Source organism: Cucurbita maxima, unplaced genomic scaffold, assembly GCF_002738345.1.
Source record: "Cucurbita maxima cultivar Rimu unplaced genomic scaffold, Cmax_1.0 Cma_Scf00005, whole genome shotgun sequence".
NCBI lineage: Eukaryota > Viridiplantae > Streptophyta > Magnoliopsida > Cucurbitales > Cucurbitaceae > Cucurbita > Cucurbita maxima.
Window position 1 is genome coordinate 6,568,470 of NW_019272021.1, and position 12,696 is coordinate 6,581,165.

The following is a 12,696-nucleotide window of genomic DNA, read 5'->3' on the forward strand; positions in this document are numbered from 1 at the left end:
GCATAACCTGAAATAGTTACGATCTTTAGGGGTGAAATTGAAGGTTGGGATTACTCTTCAATATGTTCATAGGGCTACGACTACCCACTATACAATCTAAATCCAAATAGACCAGAAATAAACATTATAATCTAAATACAACTACACCAGAACTAAACAATATACGGATCAATGAGAAAACTAAAAGTATGCTGAAAGTGCTTTTGAAATGGTTAAAGTCATTTTTATCATGGTCAAAACCACTCTAAAAGATGAATTTAGTAATCCAAAATCACTTTTACTGGTATGAAAATCACATTCAAGAGTGTAAAATCAAATTGAAGCAATTCACTGTTACCGTTGCTATCTTATTTCCTCAGGTGATAGAGTTTTTTTCTCCTTTTTTTTTCCCCCATAATCGGAACATGCCTATACTGAAGTCTTGGTTTCATAGTAAATGTAGAGGACTACCATCAATTGCTTCACCCTATATATTACAGAAACTATCCTATAAGAAGCAAAATTTAACCCATCCTGCATGAATTAGGATGTTATTTCAGAAGAGAAGCCACCAAAATTTTCCATCAAACCTTTCCATTGCCCAATGACGTTACACAAAACTGGTATTAGAACATGCTCCAATCACTTCGCATCCATGATCCGTATAATGAGTAACTAAGATGGTTTCATCTTCAAGTTCTTCCAAGCCACTGCCAATTTAAGTTATGCTGCAAGAAGCATAAAGTATTATAATCATGTAAGATGTTTGACGTCATTAGCATTGCCAAGGCATCAGAACAAACAAACTACTAGCGGAAACATAAAACGCAAACTATTTCACTGCAAATGATAAAATATAAATCTCAAACCTTCATTGTACCCCCACGACGACCCTTTTTTATTGGACACACCCCATGAGATGAGCACAAAATATTTAGTACTAGGAATAAGCATAAGCACCCTAGTAACTGCAAGAGTGGGATACACACAAACTACCTAGATCCAATAACGTTTTTTATTTTAGAAGCTCTCAAGTATCACTTGTAACATAAATACAAGGGATAGGAAGCTTTATACTAACAAGGAGGAATGAGGATTAGACATACTCAGCCAGTTGTTATATTTTTCATTATGATTAAAAAAAAATAAAGGCCTTTATTAAATAATTAAGATTGAAGTTAAGTATAGAAAATTGGATGACCATGATAACGTGGAAACATGATTCCTCTATGATTATGAATACGAAGTATAGAGAAGCCAATAGACTCATCATTGTATAACCTTCTAGGGTTCGTAGTTTAAGAATGTAGCCGTCTGCACACTCCTTAACACTGCCGACCTTCTCCCCCGAGCTCAAATCCTGAAATTCAGAGGCATGTGGGAAAACCTTAACAACATTCTTCTTCATTTCAGTAAACTTGATAATAGATTATGAATTACAGTTTAATTTAGGTGTAAACAAAATAATATCAAGAATTAACTCATTAAATAAAGAAATATATCCTACCCCAACCACTTTAGGTAAGGAGTGATAAGCTATCCATACAATCATAATCTCGGAAATTTGGTATTTGTTGTATAGGCGGTCCTTGTAGTTTAAGATTTCATGGTCCCTCTGATTTTTGAATTTTCAATTTGGTACTTATAGTTTTGTTAAATTTCACAAGTCGATCTAGTAATCATTTTTAATCATTTTTAACCCTTGAAAACCCAATCTTTCTTTTTTATTTATGTTTTACGGAGCCCTGAAATTCTAACACTGTCAGCTATCAGTGTATCACAATCAGCTAAATAAAGAACAATTCATTGAAAGGTAAAAAAAAATGTCTACTACAACGTAGGTCAATGAGGTATTACTAAACAATAGGAACTAAGTTAAAACTTTGAACCCCATAGAAAAAAAAAATTGAAACGAGGCCCAAATCGTAGGAACCAAGTTGAAACTTCTAAAATCATAGGAAACAAATTGGAACTTCTAAAACAAGAGGTGTTCTTAAGTTCGAGAAGTTCTCTTTGTCAGCATCCACATTTCTTTTGTTGTCCAATAAAGTAGGGAATTTATGCTCATTTATTCATTAGCTAAAGTATTAGCTTACTGTTTTCAGCCTTCCACAACTTCTTGAATAAGAGACAGCTGACTTCATAGTTGCTCCATAGATGTAGTTATCCTCACCTTTCCGCATATAAACATCATCACGGCCTACCAACACTGCAAGTAATTTTGTCCATTGAGGTATGTGGTTGGTAACTGGGAGGATCGAAGCGTCTATATTTCTCCGTGTTACTCAAAAGGATATTTGAAGAATTTCTGCAATTTATTCCAAGACCAAGAGATTAGTTGGTTGTTTGGCCATGATTGAACCAGACGCCCAAAGACCCATACAATCAGGATTATAATGAAACAACCAAACAGAGAAAAAGAGGGAAGAAGAAGATTCGGATATATTTGATTTCAGTATCCCTAAAATAAAGCAGAGGCCGCATATAAATGTAGGGCAATCCTAGTAAACAGCATGCATCACAATATGATAGGGTTCAGTACATATACTAAAAGAACTGAGAAAACAGATAAAAATAAGAATAAAAAAAATTAATAGTGATTACAAACTCAAACAGAAGGTTTAACAAGAATATTGCTCTTGCTCCGATATCATGTAGATGGAATCAAAGAAGAAGATGACGAATAAATAATCTTTTTTGTTTCCGAAGATAACATGCAGCCATAACTAAGTAGCTCATTGTGTATATACATGAAAGAAAAAGAATACAACAGAAATAAAAATAAATAAAAAGATAAAAGAAGAAAATGCAAATAATCGGAGAAGAGTTGCAATCAAGAACCAAAAGTAAAGGAAATCTAATATTTGCATTCGATTGATTTGGTGCAAGAAGCAGGCTGAGTAAGCGTTGGGACCAACACCATAATATTGGGCCAGCATCAACAGTAGGAATTCAAGATGAAGCTCAAGAAAGGTTAATATAAGCGAGCATGGTACTGTAAGCTATGAAAATTCAATTTCAAGCACACCCACAAACTATGAACCAAAACAAGCAAAAGGTAACAGGTAGCTCTTTAACCTACTTCCGTGTATCCCAATGGAATAATTCAACTGAACCAGAAAGAGCTAAGCAAGGGATCGGAGAGGTGAGTTGTAAAAACCATTGTAGCGAATCACAATTTCAAGACTCAAAATCACACACGTCATAAAAAATACAGCAAACCTCAGTCAAAGCTTTAACAGCAATTCCCTGATCTCTCTGATAGCTGAACTTGCAGCATAAAGTGTCATCTTTTTTACCTGCCAATGGACAAAATGCAAATAACTAATGAAGCATAAAAGTGACCATAAATTAATTAAAATGTCAAAATAAGAACTAGTTGTGGATCAGATATTTTTCTTTAAATCTCAATTTCAACCTATATGTAAAACCATTGAATGATACATTCACTTCTTTCCACCATCTCATTTTTTCATCATGAACATATTTGGTTTCACGAAGAACCATACTGACTCCTGACGAGGCAAATTAATATTATTCTAATCATTACATGAGGTGTAGAAACTTTAAGCCACAATGCATTATGACAGAAGCGTAAGCCTCTTCTACGAGAGGTATAAAACTTAAGGTTAAAAGAAGGGGCCAGTCTCAAGGCTAAAGGTTAGAGTCTTACCTTTAGGTGCCTCAAAGCAAAAGCCTCGAGAGCCTTTTAATACATTCTGTTAGCTATTCAAACCAAATATGGTGTCATTATTTCCTTCATCGTCATTTCATCCTCTAAACTGATCAAGGTGAATTATGCCATACTGACCTTATTACAATTATGGATTGTGAAATTATAATAGGATACAATGAATTTCAGCCAAGGTTGGGGTAAAGGTGCGGGTACACTATCTCAACAATCCATTCCCTCAGAACGCATTATCCATTCATGCATACCTTTTCAGAAAATCACAAAGTAGGAGGCACTGGCAACCAATCCTCATATGGCTCCTGTAATGTGATCTAATTGAAAATCGAGAGTCCAGACTCTAAACCATGTTTACAGCCTTGACTCATGGCGAACTACAATATATGGGTTAGTCATCACTCATTTGTCTCGCCTTTACCCTGGATTACCTTTTCAGTTTCTTCCGATCCTGACTTCTGATGGCTACTCAAGTTTTCTTGTGAACTTATAAATGATTATTGTGAGCTTTATTGGCAATGGATGAAATGTACATCAAAAGAATGGCGGAGAATGTTCAATCTGCAAGCAAAACACGACATTGGCACTACCTCTAGCTGGTTACTTCCAACCCTTCCAACTCCAAGCATCTTTAGGACAACCTTACCATGACTTCATCGAAGGCCCATCCAAGTCCTGAGATTTTAATTCTAGTGATAGTGAACCACCTAAGTAAGCAAATCTCCCCAATTCTTGACTTGAGGGGACACCAAAGGCCTCTGCACCTTTTACACCAATTTTTTTAGTTCAAACTGAAACCAAACAACTAGGAAATGGCTAACGTGAGTCAAAGAAACCAAACAACTAAGACTGACTACATATACCAAACAATTAGGAACATGAAGTAATTCTAGTTTATATCACAATAAAACTATCTCAAACAGAACTCAAGACCCTTGACTGATAAACAAAGAAGAATCTATTCGAGTGCAATCTCTTAAATTCTTAATTGGAATGCACGTAAATAAAAACATTCCAAATGCAAAGCTCCTCTCAAATAAAGATACAACTAAATTATAAAAACCGGGAAATTAAGTAGTGGAAAATAAAGGTACCTCCAATTTGTCTTCCTTAGCTCTATGGTTTTTTGGGAGGAAACGGAACTCCTCAGTTAATCGAAAGCATTCTTCCACATTTTCCGGGGATACAAAGTCCATAGCCACTTTTATGCATGACTGAAGTAGTTGAAAACATGTAGAATTAAATAAAACTTGAAAATATAATTAAAGGAAACCAAAATATGAGATTCTAGCAAATATAACTGGATATCCAAACGAATGACCAAAGTTCTAAGACATATCCAGACAACTCCAATCTCCCTATTCATTCCAACTTTTGTGATTGCCTTGTTCACTCAGTTCAATCAACTATCAAGCAAAATTACACCACTACAAAATATTGGTTAGAATCTAAATAGATGGTAGCTTGTCAATACTTGTCTATTTCGCACTTGATGAGGGCATCCTGCCGGAATGAAAACTGCCTCACCAATGAACTGCTCAAATGTCCAGGGTTCAACACCTACATATAGATCTAGAAATTAAAATAACTATAAGTATAGGCAGAGCAGTGGGATAAGGAAAGAACAGTTACCAAACTCCTCCTTCAGCTGCTTCTTGTGTTTTGCATTAAAGAAAACGGTCTGATCATGAATTGGATGAACAAGCTGTAAAAAGCACAGAATGGATGCAATCGATCACCTGAACAGAGCATTTTATGAAGCTAACACTAAGCAGAGCAAGTACTTACAGAATTTACAGGTTTACACTTCATATGACGAAATTCCTTCTGGTGCTTGTCCAAGTACTTGAGTAACTTGGGAACATCCTGCCTACGGAAAATGTCCCAAACAGCTCCACCCGTGGCAACCTCCATTTTTTCGTTCTTTTCTAAATGACTATCTGCCCCATCCGAAATTGAATCTTTTGATGTTGGATCATTAACTTCATTGCGCCCTGAGGCTTTTTCTGAATCACATTTTTCATTAAAGAATTTACTTGTATCATTAGAAGATTGGCCACATTGCTGACTGGGAGTGCATGCAATAGCTACTTTATGAGCAGTCTTAGGTCCATTTGGACAAAAGATATTAGCCAAAGCACCGGTACTGAACGTGCCTACAGATGAATTTCTGATAGTAACACTGGTTAATTTGGAAGAGCTATACTCATGTTCGTCAAATTGTTTTCTGCTCTGGGACTTTGATTCTCCTCTTGGTTTTTGAATCAGTAATGGATCCTTATTGGCACATTTGACAGGTTTTGTAACTCGTTTTCTAATAGTTGCAAACAAACCCGCCAAGCATGATTTCTGATCTGCAACCTTATTTTGTTCACATTCAGAATCCTTTTTTGTATCATCAAATGTGCTTTTTATTCCACCATAGAGTTCAGAACGATCTTCAGCAGCAAAACGTTTTTGCCTCTTTTCAATGAAATCTCGTTGCCAACGCTTAATATTAACTTTATTTGTATGAGTCAGTACATTTACCTTTACCAAAGTTATTGTCACGATAAGCAATGCTGAGCAAAAAGATTAGATGCAATAACAATCATTATCAGCAGAGAATGATATGCTTGGAGATGCAGTATGATACTCTCTCGTGCAGGCAAAAAACATACAACTAGATTAAACGCTTCAATTTATAATCTGACTGGCAAGCTCAAAAATAATAAGATGTTTGCTAAACAACTCGTGTTCGTGTATTAATTAGTCAACAATCACTTAATTACATATCAGAAGTTTTTCAGATTACAGTATAATGATAGGTAATCAAGAGTTCAGAGGAAGCACGGATTTAAAGGATTTCACCCTTTTTTCACGTACCTTGATAAACTAAAATTCTAGGTTTCTGGAACTCAGTAGATCGCCCATATACTTAATGTTTATTTTAACAAAATAAACTAATTTCAAGAAAGGGTACAAGATGAAATAAAACAACAAGAAGCTAAGGGCTGCATAAATCCACCTGTACCACTCGTTATGCACAAAATGAGTTTGTTTCCTTTTTATTTTTTTGTGTGCGCGGTTACGTGGCTTATCAACAAAATAGGCAGAAAAAAATTTCTATATGAAGGTGGAAAAACGATATGTGGAATGGAAGGACTAAAGAATTACCGCATCAGACATATCGCAGTGAAGCTTTGTTACAGAGTCGCCTCTGCTCAGCTCCTCCTGTAATCCATATGCAATATAAGTTTTGGGTCCCATATCAGGCTTCAGTGAGCCTTCAGGAAGTTTGGTAGCAAGATTCAGAAGGCCATATTTTGGGTGGGTATATTCGCTGTAAGGAAGTGCTGCAATAAATTCGGCACAATGCCTAGGCAACCGCTCCTCAAATGAAGTTGATGAAGGCCAATCCTTCAGTTTCAACATTTCTGGCCATCCATTTCTGTGCATACGGCCTTCTAAGTAACCGACAAAAAACTGGTGGATATTTATCACTACCTACAGAAAATTACATGTCAATAACATATACTACAAGGACTTGGAAGGATATATTAAAATTATTCGGCGTTTCAAGTACCATTATAACTTCAATGCAATTAACTAACCTCACACCAATCAAAGCAATCAATGGCCTTCACACTGCATGTCTCCTCTTTGAACTTGGCATTTGCACCTGTTTGTCTAAAAGCTCTCCACATAACCATAGGCTCCCAACTAAGACCGGATGTCTTGTCAAGAACATTTCTGACAATAACAGGTTCACCCTTCATCCAGTGCCTTTGAAAATGGTTAACACCATCATCCATTACATCATCAGCATTTGGGGAGTATAAGAAGTTGTCGTGACTATTTTCCCTGAAAGCTGCTGGTCTGACTTCATTTTTGTTAAAACAGCATGACGAACAGACTTCAGAAGAACAACTATCAGGTACTTTGTAATCACTTGTAAACCCCTCTGCTCCTTCTATTAACTTTGTAGCCCAATCAGCTTTAAGGGAACGTCTCAACTCCAAATTTGCAATTCCACAACCCCCACATTGTTTTGGAGGACACGGTATACTACCATCAGGATTGGCACTCCAAACCTGGAAACTTGACGACGTGCCACCTACAGAAGTCTTAGATGTGGATGTCAACTGATACTCTCTTCCTGCCAGCACATTGATGCACATGAGTTGGCTAGACAATTTATTTCTAAATAGTTCGAAATAAATATTTATTTTGCTACCTTCAGAATGGAAACTTTCCCTCAGCTCCTTACAGCAGCTAAGACAGAGATCGTAAGAACAGTTTGGGTTGAAGCAGCTTCTGTAAAAATTGAAGATCGAAGTGTTGCAACTGTCGCTGTCAAATAAAAGCATGTTTTTCAGGGGGGAAGAGAGAGTATGCATTTTCTAGAATGTATGGATGCATTTTCAAAAATTGTATATTCTTAAGTTCGAGAAAATGAGAATATTTTGTTACATACAAATATGTGCATGTCTTCTTATATAGGAGAATGACTCGTTAAACCGTAAAGAAAAAGGATAAATGCAATAAAGACAAATGTTGACAACTAGTATATACACAATTTATAAACATTCGAAATTCCAACTTGTATCCACGTACATTTATGTGTGTATGTGTTTGTTTGGGAGTTAAGAGTTAAAACTGGAACATCACCACTCATCCGTCAATTCAGTTGGACACTTGGAACATCACCCAACCCAACGAGGTTGACAATGGATTTTGATCCCATTACAACTAGGACAAATCCAATGGGTCTTCGGGCTTCAAGTTCATAAGTAGAAATGTAATGAATAATATTAATTAATAGGTAATAGAACTTATGAGTGATCGTGGTATTTAGATTCAAGTGATCGTGGTAATAAAGTAATAACAATAATAAGTTTGAAAATATACCAATACATGCGTTCTGTTTGATCCAGTTTTATTCTTTTTATATCCACTTCTTTCAATCGAGCACCTGAAACCCACAAAGAATTAGATTGCTCATTTAATAACAATATCTATAAGTGAATTTTATTATCTCAAAACCAGATTGTTTAAAGGAATATACCCTTTATATTGCATTCAACCTCAAGTTCATAACTCTGTTCCCTTTGAATATGCCTGAGAATGGGCAGAACCTTATACAGCAGGAATTTTAATCGCTCTACTTTCACACTTGCATCCAATTCTTTAGGGGCAAACTGTCAATACAAAATTATACATTAAGCATAAAACAACCACAGAAATTGGGTAATTATACATAGACAACTGCCCAACTTCAAGTTAAGAGAAAGTTTTGCCTCAACAAACTCTCTTAAGCAAGCCTTGCAATTACAGTGACCACGGCAACAGGGACATGCATTCTCAACATCTTCCCTTGTTCTGTCAGGGTACCTGTTTCATTAAAAATATAAAAAATACCATTTTCAAGAGTTTTTTCTTGACATCCTCATTATGACAACATCTAAAAATGGCTAAAAGCAAGCAAACAAGCCTAAAATTATGTTTGAGCCATGCTAGCTGCAGAGGATACGAGCTAGAATTAATCGGCCATTCTTACCATCGTTCAATACACTGATAGCAAAACCTTTTTCTGTGGCAATTCGAACAAATGACAACCCCACTTCTATCGCTCTTCTGACACTGATGACACATCAAACTCCCACCATTCTTTTTATTTGGCATAGCCTGCACGTGAAAGTTTATTCATTCAAAACAAACCAGAAACAGGCTTTCACAACTTCGCGTATTTGAACTCTGATTGAAGTCCAAAAAATCATTCACTAATCACCATACTATGGAGCAGCATCTTTCATCACAAAACTGAATAGAACAACACCCTACATCCAACTTTCATACAAGGTGTAGAACATTCTTTAGAAACAAAACGAAAGGGTAAATTAATATAAAGCTTTGAATTTACCGTCTCGACCGATTTTCCATTCGCCACAACATGATTCCTCTTACGCTTCGTAGACGTCCCTTGCCTTTCCGCAGAATCGGCCCCATTCTTTCCGTGGCTCAGTTTGGAAGCCGTGAATTGAGGTTTTCCAGAATCACTCGAGATTGTAACATCCTTAAAATGAATGTTAGACAGCTTCCTGTTCTTCTTCCTCACCAGACGTCCATTCCGCTCCAGCTCATCCTCAGTCTCTTTCCCTTGCGATCCAAATCTCACACCTCTCACCTCCTTCCTGTTCGCCGATACTCTACCATCGCCAGAACAGCAACCTCCGTCTCCAGAATTCCGCACTCTATTCAGACTTCGCTTCATGAGTTGGATCAAGTGCCTTTCACAATACGATTTCCCAGGCGAAGCCAACTCCTTGCACCGCCACCGAGCACCGTCGCTGCACTTGCAGCGGAGAGCGTCCGGCGAGTCCATATCCATATCGGAAGGCAACAAGGTTTCCGGCAAGACCATGAATTGAACCGCAATTCTGCTAAAAAAGAGTGGACAGAGAAGAGATTGTTATTCAATAGAGAAGATGAAGGGCGTGTGCAGGTGGATGAAGGACTGCAATGGCACTAGTGAATGATGAATCGTGGAAAAATTGGGAGGAAGAAGGAAGGTGTGAGCATAAACCATGATAATGGGAAAAATCTAAAGAGCGGGAAGCGGATCAGCGGATCTGGGTGCAATAAAGTGAGCGCGGAAACGAATTTAAATCGAATAAGTTACCAAGTTTATTCGTGGAGTTTATATCTCAAAATTTAAATCGAATCTCTCTCTTTAAATCTCAATTATATGTTTTAATTTTTTTTTTTTTTTCGTCATTATCTTCATTTTATTTTGAACAACTTGAAGAAGGTGGATTTGAATAGGAATATTAACAACTTCAAGCTTCATTTTATTTAGATTGATACACGGGAGCAGGCAAGCGTGGCCTAGCAATGGCCATTAAGGGATGAGCTTTGGGCATCGTCATCCCATACACCTCGTTGGTATCAATGTCTCGTGGGTCCATTCCTTCCGGTGGAGCCCAATCAAAAGAGTGAAATAACTGAGCCAAACCCATCAACACTAATGTCACCCCAAGCGGAGCGCCGGGACACTTTCGCTTGCCAGCACTAAATGGTAGGATCTTAAAATCAGCTCCATGGCTTATCTCCACTCTATTATTCATCATCCCATCGGTTGCCCAATGTCTCTCGGGTCTAAACTCGTCCACGTTATCCCAAATTTTCGTATTTCGACCCAATCCATGAGTGTTGATGAAGATTCGAGTCTTTGCAGGGATATCATATCCATGGATTTTGGTGTCACGCAGTGATTCGTGAGGAATTAAAAATGGACCGGCTGGATGCATGCGAAAAGTCTCTCGTACAACGCACCGTAGGTAATTGAGATGAACCAAATCTGATTCCAACACCAATCGATCAGGACCCACGACAGTATGAAGCTCTTCTTGGACCTTTGCAAGAACACGTGGATGTTTGATCACTTCTGCCATTGCCCATTCGTTAGTTACAGCTGATGTGTCGGTCGCTGCCGCAATCATATCCTGAATCATACAAATAACCCATGAAAATCAAAACTTAAAAATTTGGGGTTTCCATTTATAAAGAGCTTACTTGAATCAGGGCTTTGATTTCTGCGTCATCCATATGTTCCTTCCCGTCTTCGCCGGGCAATGACAACAAAACATCGACAAAATCCATATTTGCATCATCATCTTGTTCTCCATGAGCTTCCTTTCTCTTCCTCTCCATCCTATGTTCTTGGATGATCTTGGAGTGAAACTCATCCACTTGCTTCTCCACTTGCCTCATCTTGTCTTCGCACCCATGAGGATCCACCCACCTCCAAAATGGCAAATAATCCCCCAAATAGATCACCCCCAACAGCCTAAACAACTCATGGGTTATGTGTATAAACTCCATAGCCTCACTTGGGCCTGCAGATCCTCCCCCGAAGTACTGCTTCCCGACCAACATCCTAGTCACATTGTTCATCGAAAACCCCCCTAAAACCTCCCTCAAGTTCACAGCCTTTCCACTCTGGGCTCGGGCCCAAACATCTCGGACCAAATGTTGGGCCTCCGAGGCCCGATGGGTCGAGAACGACTCCAGCCGCTTGCTGGTAAGAAGATGCTCCATACAAATCCTCCTCATCCGCTTCCAATTGGGCCCGAAAGGAGCCAACGCGACGTCATTGCAGCCGTAGGCGAGATGCACGGCGGCGAGAGTCCTCGGCCGGGAGGCGAAAACGTCGTCCTGTTGAAGGAGGATCTCGCGGATAGTGGTGGGGTCGTCGGTGGTGATGGCGTCGACGCTGCCGAGCTTCAGGTAGACAAGTGGGCCGTACTTTCGAGACAGCGCCGCCATGTCGCGGTGGGGAAGGTGAGTGAGCTGGAGGAGGTTGCCGACGATGGGCCAGCGAGGGGGGCCGGGAGGGAGATTTGTGGGGTTGGTGAATAATTTGAGGCACAGAGATCGTAGGAGGGCTGTCAAGAGAATGGCGAGAGCAAAAGCGATGAAATCCATGAGATGGGATTGGTGTGGTTTTGTGGGGTGAGAGTGTAGTAGTAATTGTAAATTTAAATCATACCGATTGTGTTATAGCGGGAAAATTGTGGCATGTTCTTTGGATTTCTTCTTCATGTTCTTTGTTTTTTTTTTTTTTGTATTTGGTGGTTTTGTGAGAAAGCAAAGATCGTGCTATGGAGCTGGTAAATTGGTTGGTGAGACATGAGGTTTAGGATGTCTTTAGGACTGTACAATGATAGACAATAACCTCTAATACTCGATGCTATTTGTCAACCTGTCCTCCATTCACTGCATGAGCTAGTTTCATAATATGAAGAATAATAATAATATATATATATATATGAAAAGCAATTCACATGCATCACATGGTTTGTGTGATTATCATGCATCACATCCCACCATTGTGACCACTGACTTTCATATTCCTTTTTCTAAATTATTCTCTTTTATTTTCTTCTTCTTCTACACCCTTTTCTATTGGGTCCTCATTTTCCAGCTTTATTACCCTTTTACCCGTTCAGTCCCCTGTGTCATTCAAATTTTCTTTACCCCAAATTCAA

General features: G+C 38.4%; 2 protein-coding genes across 5 annotated transcripts; both read right to left on the reverse strand.

Annotated features, from left to right (window-relative positions):
* Positions 1-392: 392 nt before the first annotated feature.
* Positions 393-10,385, reverse strand: LOC111479552 (lysine-specific demethylase JMJ25). Of its 4 annotated transcripts, none has more exons than XM_023124261.1 (16): positions 9,570-10,385; positions 9,207-9,334; positions 8,947-9,040; positions 8,715-8,847; positions 8,558-8,621; positions 7,884-7,999; positions 7,261-7,805; positions 6,824-7,153; positions 5,456-6,196; positions 5,300-5,372; positions 5,142-5,227; positions 4,762-4,881; positions 3,202-3,278; positions 2,076-2,287; positions 1,261-1,339; positions 393-707 (listed from the first exon to the last, which is right to left on the reverse strand). In XM_023124261.1, the coding sequence occupies exons 1-13, from the start codon at positions 10,068-10,070 to the stop codon at positions 3,207-3,209; spliced, it is 3,003 nt and encodes a 1,000-aa protein (XP_022980029.1). In that variant the 5' UTR covers positions 10,071-10,385; the 3' UTR covers positions 393-707; positions 1,261-1,339; positions 2,076-2,287; positions 3,202-3,206. The 4 variants fall into 4 exon arrangements, with proteins under 4 accessions (XP_022980029.1, XP_022980028.1, XP_022980025.1 ...); XM_023124260.1 differs by having other exon boundaries at positions 9,207-9,340; XM_023124257.1 differs by having other exon boundaries at positions 7,261-7,999; positions 9,207-9,340; positions 9,570-10,086; positions 10,233-10,290.
* A 77-nt stretch (positions 10,386-10,462) lies between these two features.
* On the reverse strand, positions 10,463-12,344 carry LOC111479555 (cytochrome P450 703A2). Its single transcript, XM_023124269.1, has 2 exons — positions 11,222-12,344; positions 10,463-11,151 (listed from the first exon to the last, which is right to left on the reverse strand). The coding sequence occupies exons 1-2, from the start codon at positions 12,131-12,133 to the stop codon at positions 10,498-10,500; spliced, it is 1,566 nt and encodes a 521-aa protein (XP_022980037.1). The 5' UTR covers positions 12,134-12,344; the 3' UTR covers positions 10,463-10,497.
* Positions 12,345-12,696: the final 352 nt, after the last annotated feature.

Excerpts from the sequence above, each read along its gene's own strand:
- LOC111479552 (XM_023124257.1), bottom strand. The coding sequence starts at position 10,070 with ATGGTCTTGCCGGAAACCTTGTTGCCTTCCGATATGGATATGGACTCG. Across the intron at positions 9,341-9,569 it reads ATGGAAAATCGGTCGAGACG|GTGCAGGCTATGCCAAATAA; the intron begins GTAAATTCAAAG and ends ATAAACTTTCAC. Across the intron at positions 5,228-5,299 it reads GCAGCTGAAGGAGGAGTTTG|GTGTTGAACCCTGGACATTT; the intron begins GTAACTGTTCTT and ends ATCTATATGTAG.
- LOC111479555 (XM_023124269.1), bottom strand. The coding sequence starts at position 12,133 with ATGGATTTCATCGCTTTTGCTCTCGCCATTCTCTTGACAGCCCTCCTA. Across the intron at positions 11,152-11,221 it reads AAATCAAAGCCCTGATTCAA|GATATGATTGCGGCAGCGAC; the intron begins GTAAGCTCTTTA and ends TGTATGATTCAG.